This window comes from Paramisgurnus dabryanus, chromosome 22, assembly GCF_030506205.2.
Source record: "Paramisgurnus dabryanus chromosome 22, PD_genome_1.1, whole genome shotgun sequence".
Classification (NCBI taxonomy): domain Eukaryota; kingdom Metazoa; phylum Chordata; class Actinopteri; order Cypriniformes; family Cobitidae; genus Paramisgurnus; species Paramisgurnus dabryanus.
The window spans coordinates 30,459,680-30,484,522 of record NC_133358.1 but is presented as its reverse complement, the minus strand read 5'-3'; the positions used below and the strand labels follow the sequence as shown (position 1 = coordinate 30,484,522).

The 24,843-nt window shown below is 38.5% G+C and overlaps 1 protein-coding gene across 3 annotated transcripts in view; it reads left to right on the top strand.

Annotated features, from left to right (window-relative positions):
• Nucleotides 1-24,843, top strand: part of ankfn1b (ankyrin repeat and fibronectin type III domain containing 1b) — a 78,687-nt gene that overhangs the window by 38,933 nt on the left and 14,911 nt on the right. For all 3 annotated transcript variants that reach the window (XM_065258821.1, XM_065258820.1, XM_065258819.1), the window contains 8 exons: nt 4,655-4,777; nt 10,655-10,862; nt 11,042-11,249; nt 13,931-14,128; nt 14,203-14,316; nt 17,772-17,869; nt 18,093-18,183; nt 20,799-20,906. In XM_065258821.1, coding sequence (XP_065114893.1) covers nt 4,655-4,777; nt 10,655-10,862; nt 11,042-11,249; nt 13,931-14,128; nt 14,203-14,316; nt 17,772-17,869; nt 18,093-18,183; nt 20,799-20,906 — 1,148 coding nt within the window. The remainder of the gene's footprint in view (nt 1-4,654; nt 4,778-10,654; nt 10,863-11,041; nt 11,250-13,930; nt 14,129-14,202; nt 14,317-17,771; nt 17,870-18,092; nt 18,184-20,798; nt 20,907-24,843) is intronic.

The following is a 24,843-nucleotide window of genomic DNA, read 5'->3' as shown; positions in this document are numbered from 1 at the left end:
CTACACCAGCCCCGCGGTAGAGGTGGCAAGCACGGTTGATTTACATGTTAAGTCAATGCAAAGATGCGAGTAGGCATCCTGCGGTGCGGTACGCACGGTAGGCATGGCGCGAAATGCACGGAACGCAAGGAAGGCGCTGGGCGTTCCGCGCGAATTGAGCATTGCCACGGGAAACTTGCGAGTTGGAAAACCTGAACTTCGTCGGATTTCCACGCCGTGTTAACCAATCAGGACCTTGCTGTAGTAGTGACGTGATTACAGAAAGCGAGAAGAGTCTCAGCAGAGAATCGCAGAAGCCCCTCCCATGATGCAGATTTGCGCGTGAATGTCTCGAATGACTAGAATTTCACGCGCGAAAGAAGCGAGTAAACTCAAATGTTCAAGCGTCAAACTATGAGGGAATAGCACATTTTTGCCACCTCTACCGTGGCTGGTGTGAACACAACATAAGGGGTGTGCCGTAGTGAAGATGTGCATGTCATCGCAACAAGAAGTTATGGTTCAGCTCTTTGACACAGGGATTTAAACGCAGATCAACATTTATAACAAGCAAACTGGGCTGTAGCAGTGATCAAGGTGTTGTCACTATCCTCACTGAATCTGAGATCATTCACCAGCATGATAAAACACCACATCACCAGCTCCTTGTAATTTTGTCATAAACTAAAATTCACGCACGTGGTTTCTCGAAAGAGAAATCACAGATAATTAGCAAACTTCAGACGATGTGGAAAAAAGTGCAGGACTTTAAATACGTCTCGTGTCTCTACGGGATCTTTATGGTATGTGTGTGAATGTACGTACAGATTCCAGAAAATCATTGGCAGCGTAAATGAAGCAAAAATTGTTTTCCGTGTATTTTCCGTAATCTCGGCTATTGTGACCTCATTTGCACTTATTGGCCCACAGAAAAGAGTTAATTTAGTTTATGACCAACTTTAATCAGGAGTGAGCGTTTTAAAGCCATATTGAACTTAATTGAACGTATTAGTCTAAAGGGTTTTATGACTGTGTATGAGTCTTTGAAGAAGAATTTGAGAAAGGTCATGGTAAAGGTTTCCTGGCATCCGAACATGAATTTAAATGTTTTACTGCTCTGAAGATCATGCTTTTGTGAGGGTTTGTCTCATTGACGTTCTGTCTCCATGTTTAAGTCCTATCAATAGGAACACAACGTTACCAAGATCAAAATCGCCAAATCTCATAAATTTGTCACAGCTGCCTAACGAGAACCGATCCGCTGTTCGGATCTGATCAAAGGGTGTAGACAAAATGTTGTTTTTGTGTGTCCGAATGGGTTACACAATGTAATGATGTATGATGCGTATGTCATTGGTTTTATTTGGCATGGTTGGCATTTTTTTTAAGGTGACTTACAGTGCATTCAAGCTATACATTTAATCTGTATCTGTGTTTCATGGGATCGAACCCATGCTATTAGCACCATCAATGAGCGAATATGACATCTGCCATCCATTAGAATATGTGTAGCATTTAAATGAACATTTTATTCATTTTGCAGATGCTTTTATACAAGCGACTTCAAGCTATACATTTCATGAGTTTGGTACCTGGGATCGAACCCATGACCTTTAGTGCTGCTAACACAATGCTCTCTACCAGTTGAGCTTTAGGAACATTATGTTTCAGAATGAATATGCTGGGGTTTGTATTAATTACAATCCCAAATATGAGCAAGAGTAACAGTGATACTTGCCTTAGCAAACACCACTAATTAGGGTAAATTATATGTTGTAGTAATGGCAGTATATGTGCTCTCTCTTTCTTTCTTTCTCTCTCTCTCTCTCTCTCTCTGACCCACATAAGCATTTTTCACATAGACAGTCTAATAACTTTAATAAGTGTGCATGTTTCAGTGTTTGGTTTTGTGGTTAATGTGTGTATGTGTAAAGGTTGACTCAGCGGTGTGTGTGTGTGTGGCGTTGTGGTTTGTGTCTTTGATGTGGTTTGGCCGTGTAAAAGTCTGACGGTTCCCTGACAGCGCCGTGCCAGACACACACACACACGCCTCAAAGCCCAGCCAGAGGAGCTTTCCCGCGAAAACACCAACAACACACGCCTGGCATTTCACTCCTTTGTGTGTGTGTGTGGCATAGTCTCTTTGCATTTCTCTCTCACACACAAACATGTGGCATTAGCTCCAGCTCTTGTTATTTGAAGGCCGGAGATGACACATCTGAAGCAGTCGGCTTGGAATACTGCTGCACCTTTTGTGTGCGTCTCGTTGTGTGTGGCGTTTGTATTTATAAATGTATCGCACATTAACACACTCACAGCCCCTTCCAGCATAAATAATCACTGCGATGGAAGTCTGCGCGCTCCTCGGAATCTTGACGCCGTGTGGAATTGTGGGATTTTAGAGGGACTGACGAGATGGAAGCTGCTCTTGGTCCGTTACAGCATTCCGGCAATAACCACAAAGAGAGAGAGAGAAAAAGAGAGAGAGAGAGAGAGAGTAGGTGGCTCTCTAGGGAAGTCACATTTTATTTTGTAATTCAGAGAACATGAATCAGATGTGCGTCTGCTTTTTATAGCAGGATTCCAAGTGTGATTCACCTGTTTGATCACATCGGAATTCAAAATTGCCCCCATTTACTTACTCTTAAAGGAATAAATCATCAATAAATTAAAATATCTCTCATCACTTGCTCATCCTTGTGCAGTTTTAAACCTGTATGAAGTTTTTTCTTTTGTGGAGAATGACTGCATTCTGGTACAGAGCGCTTGTCATCCACCCGTCCAATTTATTCCAGTTGGATAAAGTCATTGAATATTCAGTTTCACAATCCTATGGGATCGGAAAACGGAGATATTATTCTATAAAAATAACACACAAACCACGTACGAAAGCATGTGTGTGTGTGATTGTACGTGTATGTGAGGGTCCAAGCGTTTAAGTGAAATAACACGGACACATTTGATGTGCGGTACGGAGAGCTTTTATTTTAGTCTTAACTAACCAATTTCTGTCAGTTCTGGCATGGGGGATTAATTCTCGCATGTTTGGTATTTATATGCTTGTCTAATGAGCAGCCGGGACTGATGTGTTGGATCTGTGTGCTGGCTACGGTCTGAGAACCGATGGAGATCAAACAAAACGTCTACCCCGCTGTAGGTCTCTTCCAAAATCTAGTGAGCTGCCTACTTAAGGCAACCTAGATGATAGCAAAACCGCTCGCTACTCCCTCTCTCTCTCTCTCTCTCTGCATCGTGTTTAAAAGCGCATGCAAACGAAGCATGGGCCGTGTTTACGTTCGGTGTTTATTTATATGCTTGTGTTTGTGTGTACGTGTCACGGCCGTACACGCGCTGCGGGTGCTCTTAAAGGAGATGATGTCATCACTCAGGCCTTCCTACTGTAAGACATCAGCACGCGGGACCTCCGCTGAGCATCGGGAACAGCTGCCGATGGAATCAGATCCATCCCGCTATCCTTCTTCCTGTCTTATTCCCAAACGGCTTCTGTCTAGGAACATTCCCTCTACAGATGCGGTCACCCCTTTATGTCAGGAGTGTTTCGAGCTCGGTCACTTGCCCGCTGACCTTGTCCATCGCTATTTAAATGCTCCTTGTACCGTGGGTCTCGTCATCAGAGATTTCTCCAGAGTAACACTTGTTGACTTGTTTGTCATTGAGTGTAGAGAACTCATTAATGTCTCTATAGTGCCATCATTCTCAGCACACATACTCGTATGCCCGCTGCTGCCCGGGTGAATGCTGTGGATATGACGACACTGTTGCACATGACACACAACACAAAGTTTACAGGTGATTCTGACCCCATGTACTTGGGAGATTATATGTTACATGAAGAAAAATAAAGACTGTTTCTTTCATGACTTTGAAGTTAAATATGTTCCTAAGGGGTTTCGTATCATTACGTTTTATCATTTTGGGAGTATACAGGAGTACAGGATGTTTTTACATTTAGGCACAGATTTACTAATCGGGGCAGATTAGCACGAGAGCGCAATTCCAAAAAAGCGCAGATGGGAGTGGTAATATCTGCGGGTTATTTACTAAAAATGTGCAAATTAAATAACACAGATGCAGATTAGTTTAGGGTCACAAATAGGGCTGATGAGGTGCAGGTGATTTACTAACACCTGATGTGCTTGAGTTCAGCACCACGGACATCGCAGCGGACAATTCAGGGTGCGAAATCCCAAGTAACGAAGCCGTAGTAGACTGAAAAGAAAAAGAGTACAAAATGTAAGGTTTAAAAGATGTTTTAAAACAGCTGCTATTGTGTGACATCTACTAGTGACTTCTCTTTTATTTCCTCCAGCAAATAAAAAATAAATGGCTTGGCAATCAATATTTTTGAATAATAAGTTCCTCTTGCATTCCAAATAAACTGTTACGTGTGGAAAAAATCCTCTGCCTTGTACCAGACGCTCTCTGATCTCTGTGATGTCCCTCCTATCAGCATCAATTGCAGCCATTTTAAGTGCAAAATGATTTAAGACATGCTAATCAGTTTTTGACTGTTATTCGGGACCATATCTGCTCATGTTTGTGTGGGTTGTTAAATGAGTATTAAGTAAACAAAATAAAAAGATGAAATGGAAATAGATGCAATAATCAGCACTAAGTACTGACCTCATGTTGTATTCGTGCGTGTGTTTTGCAGAGGCGAGTCTGGAATCGTGAAGTTAACCCAGCGTCTCTCTTTGAAGGACAAACACTGTAAGGACGACAGGAGCCTGCAGTCCAGACCTCCGGCCTACAGGAGGCGTTCTCTCAGCGTGGACTGGTACTACAAACCTTTTACATCAATATTTACACTAGTGCAAATGAGTCAAAATCGAACGTTATTAATGAAGTTTGTAACAACTTTTATTGTATCAAAACTAGATATACATTTTTTTTACACAGAATCTGTGCTAAACAGGTTTCCACACAATGCAGAACTGAAGGCTCAAATTCGAATATTACAATAAGGGCAGTGTGAGAAACTAAACACAGATATGGTCATAGATGAAGCAGGGTTCCCATGGGTCCTTGAAAGTTTTTGAATCTGGGGGAAAAAATTCAAGGCCCTGGGAAGTTTTTGAAAATATACATACATAGATATAGGTCATTGAAAGTGAAACTATTTTATGCAAGAAGTTTTCTGGAAAAAAAGTAGTGTATGATAATATCATAAAAATTCTAGACGTTTTAAACACACGTGCTAGCTAAACTGTTCGCTTTAAATGCTTATATCTTCGGTATGCTAATGTTGATTCATACCAAAAGGCTTTTTTGCATAATTGTGTTTGACACATCAAAACGTCTCGGGTTACGTATGTAACTCTTGTTCCCTGAGAAGGAAACGATATGCTGCGTCTCCCTAGCCATACTTTTATGTAACGCTGTCTTTGACAATATTTCAGATAGCGATATACTTCCTGGCTCCCACCTCACCGTCTTTGTCGTTAAGCCTCACCATTGGTTGAATTTTATAAACAGATTCAGACTCACTTACCCCTGGAGGCGTCCCTAAAGTGTCACCGCAGTGATGCAGCGCGAGTTCCCTCGAAAGGGAACTGTAACAATGTATTTTTAAAGGTAACACAATGTAACCTTACCCTCACTTGAAATGTTTCCCCTCATTTAGTCCTTGAATTTGAGGGTATTGGACCTGAAAAGTCCTTGAAAGGTCCTTGAATTTGAACTAAGGCGTGGGAACCCTGATTAAGATCTAAGATGAAGATCTGTTTGATACTTTTTATCTTCTAAATTTTCTTTTAGAAAGTGTTTTTAATGAATTTCTTTTAAATTCTGCACATCTTCCTCTTTTGTTTTTGAATTTGCTCCATCTGTGCAGTGCAGGTCACTCATGCCGACTCAAAACACTGCAGGGAAGCCATGTTGGCTCTACACACTGTAGGGTAGCCATGTTGGCTCTGAAAGCATCAAATTAGTCAAGATTTCCCTCTGTTCTCTGCAGACATCATGACTCCAGCTATGGCTGACCCCTACACCCTTATCCCACGGCTTTTGAATTTCCAAAACTCATAAATTCTGAGTCTAAAATGCTAATTTTATAGCTTTTATTGGAGGACATATTAAACATGCACATAATTACAATATTACGTCTTTCATTTTAAGAAAACTTTGCACCAATGTTTTTCTGTGACCACCAAAAACACTTTTGAGTACAAGGTGTTACCAAAGTTCAAAAGTATTACACTTTTCCCACGTAGCTTTTGTAGACCTGGTATAGTGAGCACTAAAACTCCTTTTAATGACTTCTTTCTTTGTGTTTTGAAAGAGTTTATGTGCTTCCCTCAGTGGTCGTTCACAGATATTGGTGACCGCATCTGGGTCATCTTCCCATTTGGGCGGCATATGGCAGATTGGAGCCGAGCTCCAGAAACGCATATAACTCCGGGGAGTCTCGGGGCGGCGTGTCCCCAGGATGTAGCCACCCTGGCTGGGCATGATGAGGGCTGGGCCCCCATGCTTTTTTGGACCTCGCAGCGATACGGAGACTCACACAGACTCCCCGTCACCTCCCGCACGCCGAGCTGTCTGTCGCCAGTGACTCTTAGACTGGCCTAACATCACACACACGTATGGGGCTGATGCACAAAGACGCATCCGTACGCATTCATACATTGATTGATCCCGCTCTCACATGAGCGTCTCGTCCCCCTGCACAACATCCCCATGGCGACGCTCTTCTGTCTCCGCTCATCAGAATTAGAGAGATTTGCCCCCTGGGGTGGCAGGGAGGGGGGCAAACAGGTGGCGGGCAGTTGAACTCAACACAGCAAACGCTCTCACAGGGGAACGACTACTGCTGCGACAGCACGCGCACACAATGCGCATACCGCCGCATGCACGCAAATACTCCCGCGGTTAATCTCTTAATCTGACGGGATTATAATACATATGCCCGCAGCAAGATCACGCAAACGTGCCCGTAATAGGAAATAAACACGAAAACGTGCATTTAATAATAAACATGCTGTCACTGCAAAATTACGTGAATGAAACTGTCATCGTATGAGTATTACTTTCGCGAATGTCACTGTAATGTGAAGAAAATTTTATTATATTATCACAATAGTATTTGTTGTACTGCTTTTCATTTATGCTGATTTAAATAAAATAAATCACTGTGTTTTGGTTTTTTATTGTAATATTGCTAAAATTGCTGTAAATTTAATCTAGTAATAATCGTATAAAATGAATTTAATATGACGATTGCAAATCAAGTGCATTACAGTAACAGTGGCAGTGAAATGTGATTGTCATGAAAAAACGGGCTTAATTTTCTTCACGCAAAACTAAATTCTCTTTTAGTTTTCTTTTAATTTTGCATTGACATCGAAAGCATTTGTTCCCTGAAAATCAGTGATGGCATGTGAAGCAGTCGGCATGTCTTTCAAACAGAGAGGGAATCAACTGATTAGCTTTGATTCTCTATTGTGTGTGTGTGTGTATGTGTGCGAGGTCGAGGGGTTAGACTGGCTCCACTAGGCCTGAAGTAGAAAGAGAGAGTGGGATTGTGTTGACCCTAGTAACACACAAACTCTAATCGGTAATACTGTCCTGACTGCCCTCCTGTTGCTTACTGTCACACACACACACACACACACACACTCCCCCTCTGAATTTTGGCTGGTCGGCCTGTTTGCCTCCAGTCTGTCTGGTGCCAAGAATCAAATTTCAGACTTTCCTTCTTACAGCCACATATAAACTCTCGGAGTCCCTCTGCCTTTCCTCTGTTGTAACCCACTTTTCATAAAGTGAAGAGGGAGATCACCCTGTTTCATTTTCGTTTGTCAAAATGTATTTCAAACATTTCGTTTTTATCGATGGGATCAATGATTGTTATGAAAAGAATCAGTCTGAGTGCTTTTCGCAATTGTATGCGTGTGAGTCCAAATTTTAGAACGTTATTAAAACTATGGAATGCCACAAGTGTCAAAACTGCGTTACATTGTTGCATCTTAAACAATTTTGTACATTTAAAAGTGAATTAAGAGGCCATCAATAAAGTTTCAGTATAGCAACATCAGATGGAATCTGATTGTAACTTCAAACGAGTGACCAAAATACTCTGCACGCGCTCTCCGGCTCGGCCCATTGTTTCTCTTTAAACACAGCAGATAATTTAGCAGACGCATTAGCAGTCACATCGGACAGAGTTTGATCTCGGAGGTAAATGTGAGCATGTGTTCGGGGAAACGGTAAAGAGTAAATCTCTTACCAGCAGTCAGCTCAACACGAGCACATGTGCGCAGGATCGCATCTGTTTATATGCGCCTACTGCTCTCGGTGACTATTATTCTTAGACAGACGCATTACTCAGGACATTTTCCACACTATGGCCTATTCTCATTTAGCCTTGGCTCACTGGATGTGTTAAATGTGCTCGTATTTGTGTGTGTGTGTCTGTGGGTGTGTGTGGGGGGCTAAATTTTGCCGTGCCTTTTGATGAGGCCTTGTTGTGATGCCAAACACACTCCCCAGATATTTGAAGACTTTTTCCCTAACTGCGTGCCTGCGTGGACGTCGCATCCGACGTATTTTACGTAAATAATTGCGTATATGTGTGCTTCTTTTTTGTGTTGACTAAGTTTGATAAAAGTTAAGATAAAATTTTGTCAATTTAGCGATTTCGATAAAATGTTGGGAGTTTTTATTTTGTTTTCGATTTCTTAGTATTTGATATGCCTCTCTTTAGTTTGAATGACAGCTGGCATGGACTGCACATGTTTGTGAAAACCTGATAATCCATGTTTTCCAGCATGATTTGGGAATGTTTGCCATCTTGTGTGCCTTAATAGACCTTGCCTATTGTACAAAAATATTTTATCCTCGTTTACAACATAAGCATTTTTTATTCATTAAAATTCAGGTTTAAATCACGTTAACCTGCAGACATTCAGATCGTTCTGAAGCTGTGCGATAAGCGCGTGCGAGCGTGTGCGCTTGTGCGCCCTGTCACTTTTGGTCTGATGGGGCGCTGAAGCGGCTGTGTTAACATGTGGTGTCCCTGTTTCTCTTGTCTTTCTTTATCCCTCGTGCTTTCATCTGCCGTTCTTTCATGTGAGTGTGTGCCGTCCGTTCGGCAGCCCGTTTGTTCGGCACAAGAGGAGAAACTTTAAGCCCCGAGATCAACGGGCTTTGAAACTGATCCGCATGCCACAAATATACCCACTTTTATCTGCGCACACCACATACCTGCCTGTTAAAATAACCACGTTATTATCAGAGGTGTTCGCCTGTTTCTGTGTCCAATGAAGACAATGGGGACGTCCTGATACGAGGACATCTGTGATGGTTGTAGAGTTCAAGGAGGAACTTTTCAATTCATTCATTTCCCCATTTGTTTTACGCAAGAAGGCTTGATGTTTGTGTGGTAGTGACGGGCAAAAACTCGTAAAACGTTGTAAATTGAATAATTTTGGACCGAATCACTTTGTTTCTTCCACAAAGCACAAATAGAGATGTTAAGCTTAATATGAGAGACTGACAGATTCAGTCATCAACATTTAGTTTTTTGTGTTTTATGTAAGAAAAATTATACATTCAGATATTCAGTGGCTGTTTGTGCATGCTTTAAGTTTTGATTTAAGTTGTAAAGTTGCAGTGTTTTGCTGTGGTATTTTTTGTTTTTTACATGCCATGGTTTATCTTGGAGATCTTTGAATCTACTATAGTATATGAATGCTATTAATTCCATGATATACATCAAAGTACCACAGTATTACTATCTGATACCACCACTAAACCATGGTATCACCAGTTAACATTCCTGAGTCCAATAATACACAAATATGAACAGGTTGTAATTTTTCCATATATTGTTAATAATATTCAGGCCCAAACAGAATCCGTGCCCGCAGATTTCCATGGAAAACTCGGCAGAATTGCATGGGATTTAATTCCCGTCATTGAGCAGCACACATATCCCGCGCTTGTGCGTGTTCGTGAGCGGTAGCCATCATTGACAAGCAGTACATAAACTCTCCGTGTGCTGTTTGCTGTGACAGTTTTTAATGATAAAGAGCACGAATCATTTGATATTTGAGATGAAATAAAACTTATTGCGGAGTTAAGGAGATCTCAATTGACTTTATCGTCTATGTGACACACTCTCAGCACATGATCATTTCAAATCTGTTTACAGGACGAATGGTCTTGTTAGGATTAATATAAAGTTTACATTGCATTGTAAAAATTACGTGCGTAATTCATAATGAGAGATTATTAACAAAAGCTTTAATATTCTGCTATAATATATAACACTATAAACATTATGTAATTTTATATAAAAATATATATAAAAAAACTATAATTCTATCTTGACATGCACATTATATGGTTTATGTCGGTCCAGTTTAATTCAGATGACTCACTGGTTTGGTGTATACATTTTCATTGTAAGCATTTAAAAAGTTAATGTTTTAGATGCAATTTTGTAATATTTACAGCTTAAATTCTTTAATATCTTTTTAAAACATTTAAAAATATTTCCGCAGAATTCCACAGATTTTTTCAAAAAATCACAGAAAAAAAGCTAAAAAATTCAGCCTGGCCCTGAAAGTACTCCATAAGATCATGGATTCTTGTGTTCTTTCTTCTTATTTTATTTTTAAAGAGATCACATTCTGTCACATTTGTCTTTTAGGGCCGAATCCAAAATGACTCAACAGATTCCAGACCCTCATCCTCTGATTCCCCGCAAGTATTCCAGCTCGTCATGTTCGTCTCCTCCGAACGCGGCGCGACGCCTTTACAGAAACCTCTCTGGAAAGTTTCGCACTGCAAACCTGGCTCTGGACGATCCTGTGCTCCCGGGCCAGTCGGACAAAGACCATCCACACAAAACCACCATGGTGAGATGAACCCCCAACTTTTTATGAACCCAGAAACCAAAACGCTGATCTAAAGAACCAAGAATGAAACCTCCACACAATAACCTTATATAGCTAAAAGGGTTTCTTGATACTGTATGGAAAGCAAGGTTCCTGCTTGTGTGTGCATCAGTGTGATACATCTGGCAATGTGTGTAAAGTTTCAGGGTAATGAAGCTCTGTTTGAAGCTGTGGAACATCAGGAGCTGGGTGTGGTGGAGTCTCTCTTGAGCACCTTCAGTCTGGAAGAGCTGGACCTCAACACACCGAACAGTGAAGGTCTGCTGCCTCTTGATATTGCCATCATGACCAACAACGTCCCTATGGCCAAACTTTTGCTGCGAGCCGGGGCCAAAGAGAGCCCCCACTGTGAGTACATACACAGACGCATGGGCCCCTATTGTATGAATCATAAAGTAAAAGCATGTATTTAATGCACAGATGCATGCCACATGCTATACATTAAAACAATGCTGTAGCTGCTAGTGGGTTGTGTGAAATAGTGGCTGCAGCAATATCATAAAGGCTGCTAATGTTCAATATAGTATTACTTTTTTATTTATCAACTTTTCACCTGATAATCTAAATTAAATTAAGACAAATTATATTATGTAAAAAGAAAATGGTCCTAATTTTTATAGATTTTAGTTTGACTCCACTGTAAAAAACATAATCCTTTTAATACTGGAACTAAAATTATTAGGGATGCACCGATATATCGGCCGATATATTTTTATCTGCAAATAAATGCCTTTCCCCCTCACTATCTAGCATGGCCCAATTGTTGCAGTTTGCACAGCTTTTAGGATTTTACGACATAGTACTTTAAAACAAGGAGTAAAAAGTAAAACTATCTGGTATTTATCGTTATCGGTTGATTTTGTTGTAAGTAATCATATATCGGTATCGGCACACAATTTGTTTATTATTGCATGCCGATAGATAGATAGATAGATGGATGGATGGATGGATGGATGGATGGATAGATGGATAGATGGATAGATGTTGTGTTTGAAATAGTTAAAAAAAATCCAGACAACATAATATTCATAACTGTACTACACAAAAGATGAAATCTTTTTTCACATAACTGCTTTAAACATTTGCAAAAAACTTCATATGTTAAAGAAAATCTCTAATATTAACTAGTAGTAGTATTAACTGTAGTGTTTACATCACTGGTTATAAGCATGGCTCATCCAATCAGATTTACAACAATCTGCAATAAAACATTTGTTCAAGCATTTTGCAAAACAGATTTTACCCTGTTGTACTTATGTGGTTTGTTAGACTGTATGTGAACTGTATAATTGTGTGTGGTGTGTTGTGGCATCAATTGGCTCAAATACATAGAAGCCAATTTTACACCACATAGCCAAAATCAAATAGCAAAAGTGCCGACTTTTAATTCCTTAACCACAGTCGGACTGTCCAGAAGCGCCGGAGAGGTTGCATGCTAGTTCTGCAGGAGCGTGATCTCTAAACCACCATTAGACTCAGCTGCTTGGCTTTGATGAAGTATTAACACACAGATGCACAGTAATCCATGTCATTACCAGTTTTAATAAGAGCCTTGAATGTACTTTATATAAACACACTTCACATCACAGACATCAAACATGTCTCACACACTCAAAGGGTCACATACACGCACAAAGATAAAAGTGTCAAGATCACATACTCGAGAAAGAAAAAAAGGCTTTTACTCTCTCACACATAGACACACAGATGGCGGCGTGTTACTCAAGTGCTCTTGAGTACTTCATAAGTATTGTTGCAAGAGTTATGACACATGCCAACCTATGAAGGTTAAACCTAGTGCCATACCATAGTTGAATTTAAATGCAAACACAAATGACATTTAAGAACGTATGGGGGGGTAGTTAAGCAAATAAAGCAGGACCCTTTTCATATGTATTTTTTCTTAAAGGGGACATTTCCCAAGACTTTTTTAAGATGTAAAATAAGTTGTTGGTGGCCCCAGAGTACATATGTCATGTGAAGTTTTAGCTTAAAATACCATATAGATAATGTATTATAGCATGTTCAAATTACCACTTTATCGGTGCGAGCAAAAATGTGCAGTTTTTGGGTGTGTCCTATAAAATGCAAATGAACTGATGAAAAGCAAACACTGATCACCATAATGGTGGTTTGTTGAAATTGAAACTCAATTGTGCTGTCAATTATAATTTTTTTCTTGCTCTGCAATAAATGGCAGTGCTGTGGTTATATTAAGGGGGCGGTATTATTATAATAAGATCCCCTTCTGACATCACAAGGGGAGACAAATTTCAAGTACCTATTTTTCACATGCTTGCAGAGAATGGTTTACCAAAACTAAGTTACTGGGTTGATCTTTTTCACATTTTCTAGGTTGATAGTATGGCTGGGTATCAATTAAGATGTTCCAGATTGATTCAATTTCGATTCTCGGTTCGATTTTTATACTCGATTCTCAATTCAACTCAATGAATACAGATTTAATACAAATACTATATTTATAAAAAAGAACAGTGAACAGAAGTTTACAAGTGGGTAATTAATAAAAAGAAATTAAAAGCCACAACACTATCGTCGTCGTCTTTGCGAAATCTAAAATGCTTCCATACCTATGACTTTTTATGTGAAGGTGGCATCAACGTCGACGAAGCACCTAAAACCGCCATTTTAAGCCTTGAATGAATAAATGACAGGCTCGCCTCTCGCTCCTTGGTAACATCGCGCAAGGCAAAAAAGAGGGTGACATCTAGAGGAGAAGACTAGTAATTAGATTCACTTGAATCAATTTTCGCGAAAAAAAACAAAAACAATTTGTGGCCTTCGAGAATCGATTTTGAATCGACCACGTAAAAAAACGATTAATCTGAAAAAAATTTTTTTTTGCCCAGCCCTAGTTGATAGAAGCACTGGGGACCCAATTATAACACTTAAACATGGAAAAAAAGTCAGATTTTTATGATATGTCCTCTTTGATGTACAGAAAAAGTAGCCCAAAATGAATTGAAAAATCAGTTATTGTGTATATAATCATTTAAAAATGTTTTTAGTTTTAAGTCTTGAAGGCCGAGCATCTCACCTGGCCTCGCTGGTGCAAGAGGCGGAGCACCGTATCGCTGAGCTGGCCACCCAGGTAACAGGAGAGGAACCTGAGGAGAGGGAGGAGTCAAACAGAGAGCGACAGCTAAAGACCTGGGAATGGAAGCTCCGCCTTTACAAACGCATGCAGACGGGATACACGCATGCCAGTGAGTTACACACACAGACGCATACCAACTGCTGCAGTGCAGTATATTATTTAAAATGTGTGATTGGTTTTTAGGTCCTCCTGAACCACCAAGCGATGTCCATCTGTCTGTCAGCAGTAGCACCAGTCTCAGAGTTTATTTTCAAGAGCCGCTTTGTCACAACTCTGCTGTTATAACCAAATATCGTGGTGAGTGACCCCTGACCCCACCATCAGTTATTTCAGCACCATCTGTGCCACCAAATGAAATAGCAAAAAATATATATAAAAAAAAAACATACACCATAGCACCCTTGACCACGACTCTCCAAAATCTGCAGTTGTCAGTCATGTTTATTGTACTAAATACTAGGGATGCACCGATACCACTTTTTTGGAATACGAGTACTTGCATTTCAGTACTTGCCGATACCGATACAGAGTACTTAATAAAAAAACATGATTTAAATTGACAGATAACAGCTTTAGTTATACAATTTTACAAAAAAACAAAGGACAAGTTTTCCAGTTTGTTGTAAACTCTGCCTCTTTGGACAACGCAATAGGCATTAACCCCTTACATGCCGCTCAAACAGAGACAATTCTCAGACCGTGGTATCGATTCTAGGTATCGGGGGACTTTTAACGAGTACGAGTACTTTAGGAAATGTGGTATCGAGGCCGATACCCGATACCAGTATGTTGTTGTTCTGGGGTGACGGGTCTTCAATGCGCAACTATAAAAGCACAGAGGCATACCAGTATCTTTACAATGGGAAAGTCAGCCAAGTGTTGGTACATAGAATAATAGACCAAGAATTCGTGTTTTTAATAGGGCCGGGACTCGATTAAAAAAATTAATCTAATTAATTAGAGGCTTTGTAATTAATTAATCGAAATGAATCAAATTTTAAGTAAGGGATAATGTAGAGGCAGCCGGTAGTTATTGGGAAATAAGCCCCGACAGTGTGATCAGGACCCGACGCGAAGCGGAGGGTCTTGTATCACACTGAAGGGGCTTACTTCCCAATAACTACCGGCTGCCTCTACATTATCCCGCTTATTACACGGCTACTTGCCACATAAGAAAAAAAACTGGACATGAAAATGAATTTGAAACATTTTATTGGCATATTTGTTTTAAATTAACATTTTTATCCTTCCGCGAAACTTTGCACAGATGCATAAAATGATCGTAATACCTTATTAAGATCCTTTGCTTCATACTTGTCTCCATTTTTTCTCTTTTAGCCAGTCTTTGAGAAGTTTTAATGGCCATTCTGTATTTTTTTGTGTGTTGGCTTCGTAGCTGTCATGCTCTATTTTGTCAAGTTCAGTCTCAGTAAGGTTTTAAGCTGTCTGTGTCTTGTTGTGGTTGTCGAGTGTTTGTCACAAGATGGCGCCAAACAGACAGTAATCTTTATTGATCTTTATTGGCGCGGAACGATTTTACTTGTGCAAGTAGTCCGGCTATACGTTATTATTTTGGAGCGGTTATTATTCGAAAAGAACGAACCTGCAAATGTCTCAACTGACCAATCAGAATCAAGCATTCCAGAGAGCCGTGTAATAATCACATATAAATATTTGACCTGAGAACATTGAGAATTAATTTTTTTTACATGGATTTTTAGTATACCATGAATAATGACTGAATACATAAGCGTAAGCAACAAAATATTGTTTATTTTTGTTCAACCAAGTCGTTGTACTTGGAGTCTGGCTAATGTCCACGCTAGCTGCTATATGCCAAATATCTTTAGCATGCCAAATATCTTACGGGTGTCGGCGACTCGTCTTTTATAATTCACACTGTGTGATTGTCACTCGCGTGCACGAGCATCGATTTGCCTGTGATTTCGGGCATTTGTCGGCGATTTCTCAAAACCTGTCGGCGAGTCAAAATCAGGGCTAAAATCGTGCAGTCTGAACTCGGCATTATTTGAACAAACCATAATAAACACATTAAACTATTACATGTATTCAGTATTGTTTTCATTTTATGAAAATATTATTACATTGCTTCTCACGCACTAGATGGAGACATGAGTTTAGGAAATATTTGTTTATTTTGATTTGATTTGATTTGATTTGTTTTTTTGCACATTTAAAATACAACTTTAATAAATCCATAAAAGGAAACAAAAGAAAAAAAATATATACTGTGCGGGAGAGAGTGAGAAGACCCTAAGGTCTTATAAAACCACCTCCCCGAAATCTCATTAAATGAAACATACTATTACATGATCAAACAAGACAATACAATCAATACATAAATCATTTCAATATAACAAATTTACAAAATAAACTTATTTGTATATTAACATTTTTTTCAATTCTCCTTTAAAAGAGGTTAAAGTGATTTTAGTCTTTAATACAGAATCTAAATGATTCCATAGGAAAGGCCCTCTGTATTTTAGTGTAGATTGATTAGCTGTAGTTCTACAAAAAGGAAGATAAAAATCTTTGCAGCGCCTTGTGGTGTAGGCATGAACATCCGAAGAATACATGAAAAAGTTTTTAAAAGCTCTGGGCATAATTTTTGTCATATTCACATACTTATACATAAAGATGTTTATGCAATAGATGTTAACATTAAATATTGTCAAGATATTATATTTTATGAAAAGCGGAGCAGATGATGACAATCTATTTGAGTTACTCATTATTCTTAAGTATATTTAAATATTTAAAAATATTTTTTTGCTTTTTGATTCAAAACATAACAAAAGTGTGTGCAAACAAATAAAAAAACTATTATAAACATTAACTAATAAGTTGTAATCGCATATTTGTAATAATATATAGTAGCAGAATAAATAAACCAGCTAAATTAGCATATTTGTAAAAGCAAGTTGTTTTTGAACAATTATTGTATTTATTATTTACTGGCAGTTTCTATAAAAGTTTTTACTGGATGGAAATACAGATCATGAGTGCATGTGCGCCACATACACATTCAGTTCTTGTGCATGGATTATGGTTAAAATAAATGTTTTGTAGTGATTTACTGCATTTGTACCAGATATTATGGCAACCCCAATTGCACAAATTATGCCGGTCTTTCTGGATTTCATAATAAACAGTAAAAAGCCAGTCAAAACAGCACACTCGTGTCCCTCGCAATACAACTACCATTAGCTGTAGTGGCTCACTGGAAGTCAAAGATGGCGGCGCACACATTTACGTCAAAAATAAGGTGGATGGTTGTGCACAAAAAGTTTTGGGTGTGGCGCTTTTTATGCAAATGAGCTGATAAAATGCAAACACTGATTGCCATAATGATGATTTGTTGAAACTCAATTGTGCTGTCAATTATTTTCTTTCTCTCTGCACTAAATGGACAGTGCAGATAAAGGGGCGATATTATCCCCTTCTGACATCACAAGGGGAGCTTATAAGGGGACTTATTTTTTCACATGCTTTTGCAGAGAATGGTTTACCAAAACTAAGTTACTGGGTTCACATTTCAAGTTTGATAGAAACACTGAGGATCCAATTATAGCACTTAAACACGAAAAATATTCATGATATGTCCCTTTTAAATCTGAGTGCATTTTGGTGAACCTGACACATCTGTTCACCCAATTGGACTAAACCTGTCATGAGTTTACTGTATGTTACACTTCTGGATGAATCATCTCATGTGCTTGTGTCTATCTCAGTGGGTTGGAGCAGCGTTCCTTCTTTTAGCCCGTTGCTGGGTGAGATGGTCATCGAAGATGTGACTCAACTTCAGTATGACATCACTGAACTCACAGTGGTTAGTATACAGAGTAAAACTATGAGCACTGCATACACACAAATGATATGTTATTCAGCATATTAATGAAGACACTTTTATGTCATTTATGTCACAGTAAGACCAGAAACATTTGTTTCAGAGTAAATCAAGTTGACATTGACTTCATGTTAATTTGTATAAAGAGGTCACTAAGCCAATTACAGATGAGAGATGAGAGATGTTGTGTGTTTGTGTGTTCCAGGGCACCTGTTATTATGTTCAGGTATCAGCATACAACATGAAGGGATGGAGTTTACCTCAAATATCCGAACCAGCTTGTGCGATACCATCAAGTGAGTACACACGCACGCATTTCAACAAACAGGACAGACGTACCAGATGTTGTGTAATGTATTGTGTGTGAGTTTGATTGTTGTTTTTGTGTTTTATAATGTTTATGTCCTTGTTTTTATGTTTGTAAGCACAAAACGTCCTTTTCTTATATGGGCTTTTCTATGTTTTGTGTGTGTGTGTTTTGAGCATGCTAATTTAATGTGTGTGTTTGTGTTTTCCATTTTGAATCCCTCTGGAAATATTTGCATGTCTGTGAGAGGCTGTAAAGTTGCAGACAGAACGCCTCTTATACACCAACACACGCACATACACACAACACACAAACACACACTTACACACAGTTGCTGTGTTCATCTACAGATCACACTCACATACACAAAGTATGTTTCAGGGAAATGCATATACAATTTTAACACAATTTATCTTATTTGCAACTTTGTTTCTTTCATCATACAGACACACACGCGCTCGCGCACACATACACACACACACACACACGCTCGCGCACACACACACTCAGTGAGGTTAGTTGGGCTGAAGAGAGGGTCTGTGTTGGACGTTCCGGGAATAGAGCGTCCGTGTTTTCCCTGCTTTCTCGGGGACCGGGCTACGACCAACACACTATCAGAACATTATCCTGTTTACCATGTGGAGTATATGTGTTTGTGTGAAGTTCTTGATGCTGGGTTATAAGATGAAAGATGAGTTTAATGTGACATTAGCTATGTTTCTCACAAACACTGTTTTAACCCAACACACACCTATAACCAAATAACTCATCCCTGTATTCCCAAAAATCCTCAGATGTTTCTAGATGTGGCTGCCCTTGAATTTTAAAGTGTCATATCAAAAAGTTTATTCTGTAACACTTTACAATGCGGTTGTTTTTTGCTAACTTTGTTAATGTGTTAGCTCAGGAGTTTTTCAGGGGTCCCCCAGAAGGTTTTAAGGGGTCCCCAGAAAATTTTGAGAGAAAAAAGACAAAGCAAAAATTCTAAACAAAGTCTTTAAAATATTATTATATTACAATTACTATTTATCTAAGACAGTTTGAATGTTTTTATACAAAATATGGATATATGTATATACATTTTAGGAAAGAGGTCCACTGCTAAAGGTTCATCATATGTGGGGTCCCCCTTACAAAATGAACTAACAATTAACAATACTACTACAGAATGTATTAATATTAATTCATGTTCATTTCTTATGCATTTTTAAAATCAAAAGTTGCAACTGATGACATTAGTTAATACACAATAAAAGTGTTGCTGTAAACTAAAATTTACAAAGATTAATGCTAATGTATTTAAATCTAATGTATTTAAAGGGATAGTTCGGCCAAAAATGATATGAAACCCATGATTTACTCACCCCCAAGCTGTCCGAGTTGCATATGTCCATTGTTTTTCAGACAAACGCATTTTCGGATATTTTAGAAAATGTTTTAGATGTTTCAGTTGATTAAATGTAATGTTACAGGGTCCACGACCTTCAAGTCCAAAAAATGTGCGTCCATCCTTCACAAATTAAATCTAAACGGCTCCAGGATGATAAACAAAGGTCTTCTGAGGGTAATCCGCGCGGCGTTGTTGTAGAAATATCCATATTTAAAGTTTTATTAAAGTAATTAACTTCCTTCCGGTAGCGCCGCCATCTTAGACTCCTCTGTATTCAGGAGAGAGTATTAGCGTAGTGTACGCACTTTTCTTAGTGACGTATGACAAATTCGGAGGGTGGGGGCACAGAGCAGCAGCAGAGTAGCCTCCGTAGGCTGCGTAAGCTCTCATCCTGAATGCGGATGCGACTAAGATGGCGGCGCTACCGGAAGGTAGTTATTTTCGTTAATAAAGTTTTAAATATGGATATTTCTACAACAACACCCTGCGGATTACCCTCAGAAGACCTTTGTTTATCATTCTGGAGCCGTTTAGATTTAATTTGTGAAGGATGGACGCACATTTTTTGGACTTGAAGGTCGTGGACCCTGTAACATTACATTTAATTAACTGAAAGATCTAAAACATTTTCTAAAATATCCGAAAATGTGTTTGTCTGAAAAACGATGGACATATGCAACTCGGACAGCTTGGGGGTGAGTAAATCATGGGTTTCATATCATTTTTGGCCGAACTATCCCTTTAATGTTAACAAAAACTGTACAACCTTACTGTAAAGTGTTATGCTACGTACACACCAAACGCGGGGCATCGCGTTACTCGCTCTAGATTACTCGCGGGATTTAACTTCGTGTCATGCAATTTTTTTGCTGGAGTTGAATATTTTAAACTTGGGCGAAGACGCGTTTGAGGCGAATAGCGTGTGTTTTCCCCACGTGAGGACGCGTCTGATCAAGTCTTTGCATTGACTTTGTATGTAATCTACTTGTGCAAATCGTTAAACTCGCATCTGGTGTGAACCCACAGTTATTATTTATGCAATAATCATAAATGCCTTGAAATGAAAAAGGACATTATGGACATTCATTAGTTGTCATTTACAGTCGTCATGTCATCTTAGAAAATATAAAAATTCTAATGCACTCTCAGATGTCAAACATATCAATTTTATTTATTGGTTTTACCCATGATGCACTCGCTTTTCATTTCTACAGGTTGGAGGGAGGTAGATGGGCTCTTACCCCGTCAGCAGGGACTGAAAGAAGCATTAGAGCAACTTCTCTGCCAAATTAAAGGAGCACATCGCCACTGCGCGTGCCACGGTAAAAAACCCCACTTACACTGGATCTGAATGAAAAATCTCCCTATTTAAGAGCCACTGTGACCACCACCACAAACATTTCAAGGCTTTCGAACAAATGCCGAGTTAATATTTTAGAGGCTGGACTCTAAAACAGAGCCAGTGTGTATGCATGTGTGTCTCCAGGGGTCGACTCCGGGGGTCTTGTTTGTTGTTTTTACGGCGTCGGGGTTGAGGGTTTACTTTACTGTGAGTTAAGGGGGATAAATTAACCCTGACTGTTGGGAGTAAGAACCTGGCACTTATATACACACATGCACACTCATGCTGTATAAGGAAATCCCTGCCTGCTCACTTCTGTATTAACACCATTAATTCAACTGTAACAGACACTGTTGTGACAGTCGCTGTATTTAGCTTGATCTCATTTATTATCTTTGGTTGAATAAGTGTGTGTGTACTTTAAATGTGCGTGTCTGTGCCTTTATGAATGCTGTAATGTGTAATATGTGTACGTCTACTGTTGGTCTGAGCTAAGCAGAATTTACATTTCAGAGTCTGAATTTGAGTTAAGTTCACCATAGAAAATGTTTTTGGATCTATTACAAACAAAATTTACTGAAATAGTATTACCATTTTATTTTTCACATTTGTGCCTCTGGACCACCAAACCAGTTGTAAGTCACACGGATATATTTGTAGAAAAAGCCAAAAATACAACTGAATGGGTCAAATTTATATTTTTCTTTAATGCCAAAAATCATTAGTATATTATGTAAAGATCCTGTTTTGCAAATTTCCTACCGTAAATATCAAAATGTTATTTTTGTAAGTGGATGCAGTAAAATCGTGATCAAAATTGGCCAGAAACTCCTCTACAAACTTCATGTTGCTACCCATTCCTCTGAGATTTCCCATTCAAGTTTGTTTTTATGTAAAAGCTTATAAGTTTCCCATTCAGTCAACAACGTCATAACAGTGGTAAGCCAGTAGAGAAGGCTAAAACAAACCTTTTTATTAGTAATATGCATTGGTTTGGACTTCATTTGGACTTTAATTGGGATTTTCTCAATATTTTCATTTTTTTTGCACTGTCAAGTTCCAGATTTTTTTTGATATCATTTGAGAATAAATGGCCTTAAGAAAATGTTTGAGAACTTCCTATGAAACTTTCTTAACATTCTTAGAAACCACTTTTATTTATCTTCAAAAGTTACTTATTTTTTTCTAAACTCTTTCCCCGGTTTTTTTTTTTAAGTTGCCAGTCAGCGCCAGCATTTTTCATGATTTTCACAAAAGTTAATTGTCTTCCAGAAAATGTTGTTCTTAATATATATAAACATGCAATATATCAAATGAAAGAACAGACCCTATGTTTCAAACAACATAGAAAAATGTTTCATATAGCTTTATTGGTTCTCTTTTTATCACCTCTCAAATATGAATAGGTTTCTTCAAAAACTTCTTCTTCTTGTGAAGGACTTTTGATAGAGATCACATGCAGAGTGATCCTCAAAACTTACACGGACATACAGTTTTATAATTTGTGTAAGAGCACCACCTGATGGATAATAGCGGTGTTGCGGAAAGCTGGAAATACTCGTCATTGGCAGGGAAGCGTTTTCTCTTTATTCACGAGTTAACTCGTCAATAGCGGGGAAATAGTTAAGAACATTTTGTGAATCCAGCCCTGGGTTTAGGTAGTACTGTAGTGTTCTTGGCAGCACATTTAAAAATGTTGCCCCCGTCTTAAGTCGAGTAATCTAATTTTAAGATTTTTTGAAGTGTTGAAATAGTTATAATAATAAAAATGACAAAAATATGTCATTTGTGATTATTGCTGTAAATAACATTATAAAACGGTTAGTTCCAATCCTTGATTCTGATTGGTAAATAGGTGTGGTTTATTCACGATTTTCTAGCGGAAGGAATGCTTTTTATTGATTTAACTTTATGAAAGTTGCACTAATGTTTTTTTTTACTTTAATATTGTGTGGTAACCGTTTTATAAAAGCTTTGCGTCGTGCCTAACAACGCAGTCGTTACTTATTCATGATACAGCACAGCCTCTCATATCTTATTGCTTACTTAAAAACTAAGCCTTCAGTATACAGTTAAAGTTTTATTTAATTCTGAAATGAATGATTTTATTGACACTACCCTTTATTTTTATGCACAACAATGCTTGAACTTAGCTTGCTAAAATGTCTCTGTGTTCACTTTAGAAATACCTGATGATTCTTATATCATTCGTTACAGGAAACATTTCAATCATTAGAAAGTAAAAACAGACCATAATATTAAATGGCATGAGCGACATTTGGGTCAGTGCAGGGCAAGGCATAAATAGTATGACTTTAGCCCAGTTCTTATTTCGGTGCAGATATCTTTGTGTCATCTCTAAAATTGCAGGAACAGCTATTCTGTTTTGTTCAGAGAAGATAACTACCCTATTGAAATACATTTTAAAGCTTCAACGTGTCAAAACATTTTTTTGATTGCTGGAGTGTTATGAATTCAGAGTGTGAATATCACACACAGCATCTGAAGCGCATATTCAGCGCGCAACCTGGTACAATGATTTCAATGTTTCTCTGCATTTTATTAAAGACTTTTAAAAGAATTTTCCTATAAATGTGTCATATATTACAGAAAACTGGAGAATCTCAGCTTTCACATAGTATGTGACACATAGATAGCCAGGCACATTATGATTCAAATTGTGCTGCAGTGTTAAATGTAAGCTTGTTTGTAAATTGGAAATTCTCAAAAACATGATTCATCTGTGACATGGCCTTATTCGGTCAGTATTAAATATATCAAGGTGATTTTTCACCAGATGTTCTTTACTTTGTAGAATAATATTATGTAAAAATTATAAATGACTAAAAAATTACTTTAGTTGGGTTTTTTCACCATAGACTAAAAATATGGACGTAGTGTTTGTGAAGAGCTTTTTTGAAGCCAGTAGTTGGCAGGGCCTGCAGTCGACATGTTAGCATTGCGTCACCCTGCATCACTCACGGATAACCGAAAATGGGTGAAGCTGAGGGGGCTGGTTGCTGAAACCATGCCTGCCTAAATGGACTGTAGTGACAACAGTTAAAGGAACAGTATGTAGGATTGTGGCCAAAACTGGTATTGCAATCACAAAACATGTGGCTAAAACTGGCACTGCAATCACACAGCTGGTGGCCAATATACAAAACGACAACATAAACATCAGTTGAGGGCTGCAACTCCACTTTTTAAATGACAATATCCTGGTTATACCACTGTTGTCAGTGATATAAGTATTTGAAATGAAAATGATTTCTTAATATCTAGTGACATTTCAGGGCCATTTAATGATCAATTGATATAAATTTCTTACATACTGTTCCTTTAATAATGGATGAATTACAAAAAATTCACCCCCCTCACAGTTGTCATGAAGGGCAAAATTTGCTATATAGACCAAAAACTCTTTTTGTACCATGCTATAAAGACATTTCTGCTGTAAAGTTGGGTATTTTAACTCTTTCACCGCCAGCGTTTTTAAAAAAAGTTGCCAGCCAGCACCAGCGTTTTTCATGATTTTAAATAAAGTTTAATGTCTTCCAGAAAATGTTATTTTTCAAATATATAAACCTACAATATACCAAATGAAAGAACAGACCCTCTGCTTTCAAACAAAAAAACCGTTTCATCCTACCTTCAGTAGTTCTTTTGTAATCAGCTTTTGAATATGGGTAGGTTTCTGCAAAAACACCACATTTTGAGCAGAAAGCAGAGATAATTCCATTTTTGTGACGGACTTTTCATAAAGTTCCCATTCAGAGCGATCTTTAAAACAGACACGGACATGCAGCAGCTTGCTATAGGGCAATACTTCTGGGTTTAAAAAGTTGCGGAAGGGCGCCACCTGGTGGATAATAGCGGTATTGCGGAAAGACAGAAAAACTCGTCATTGGCGGGGA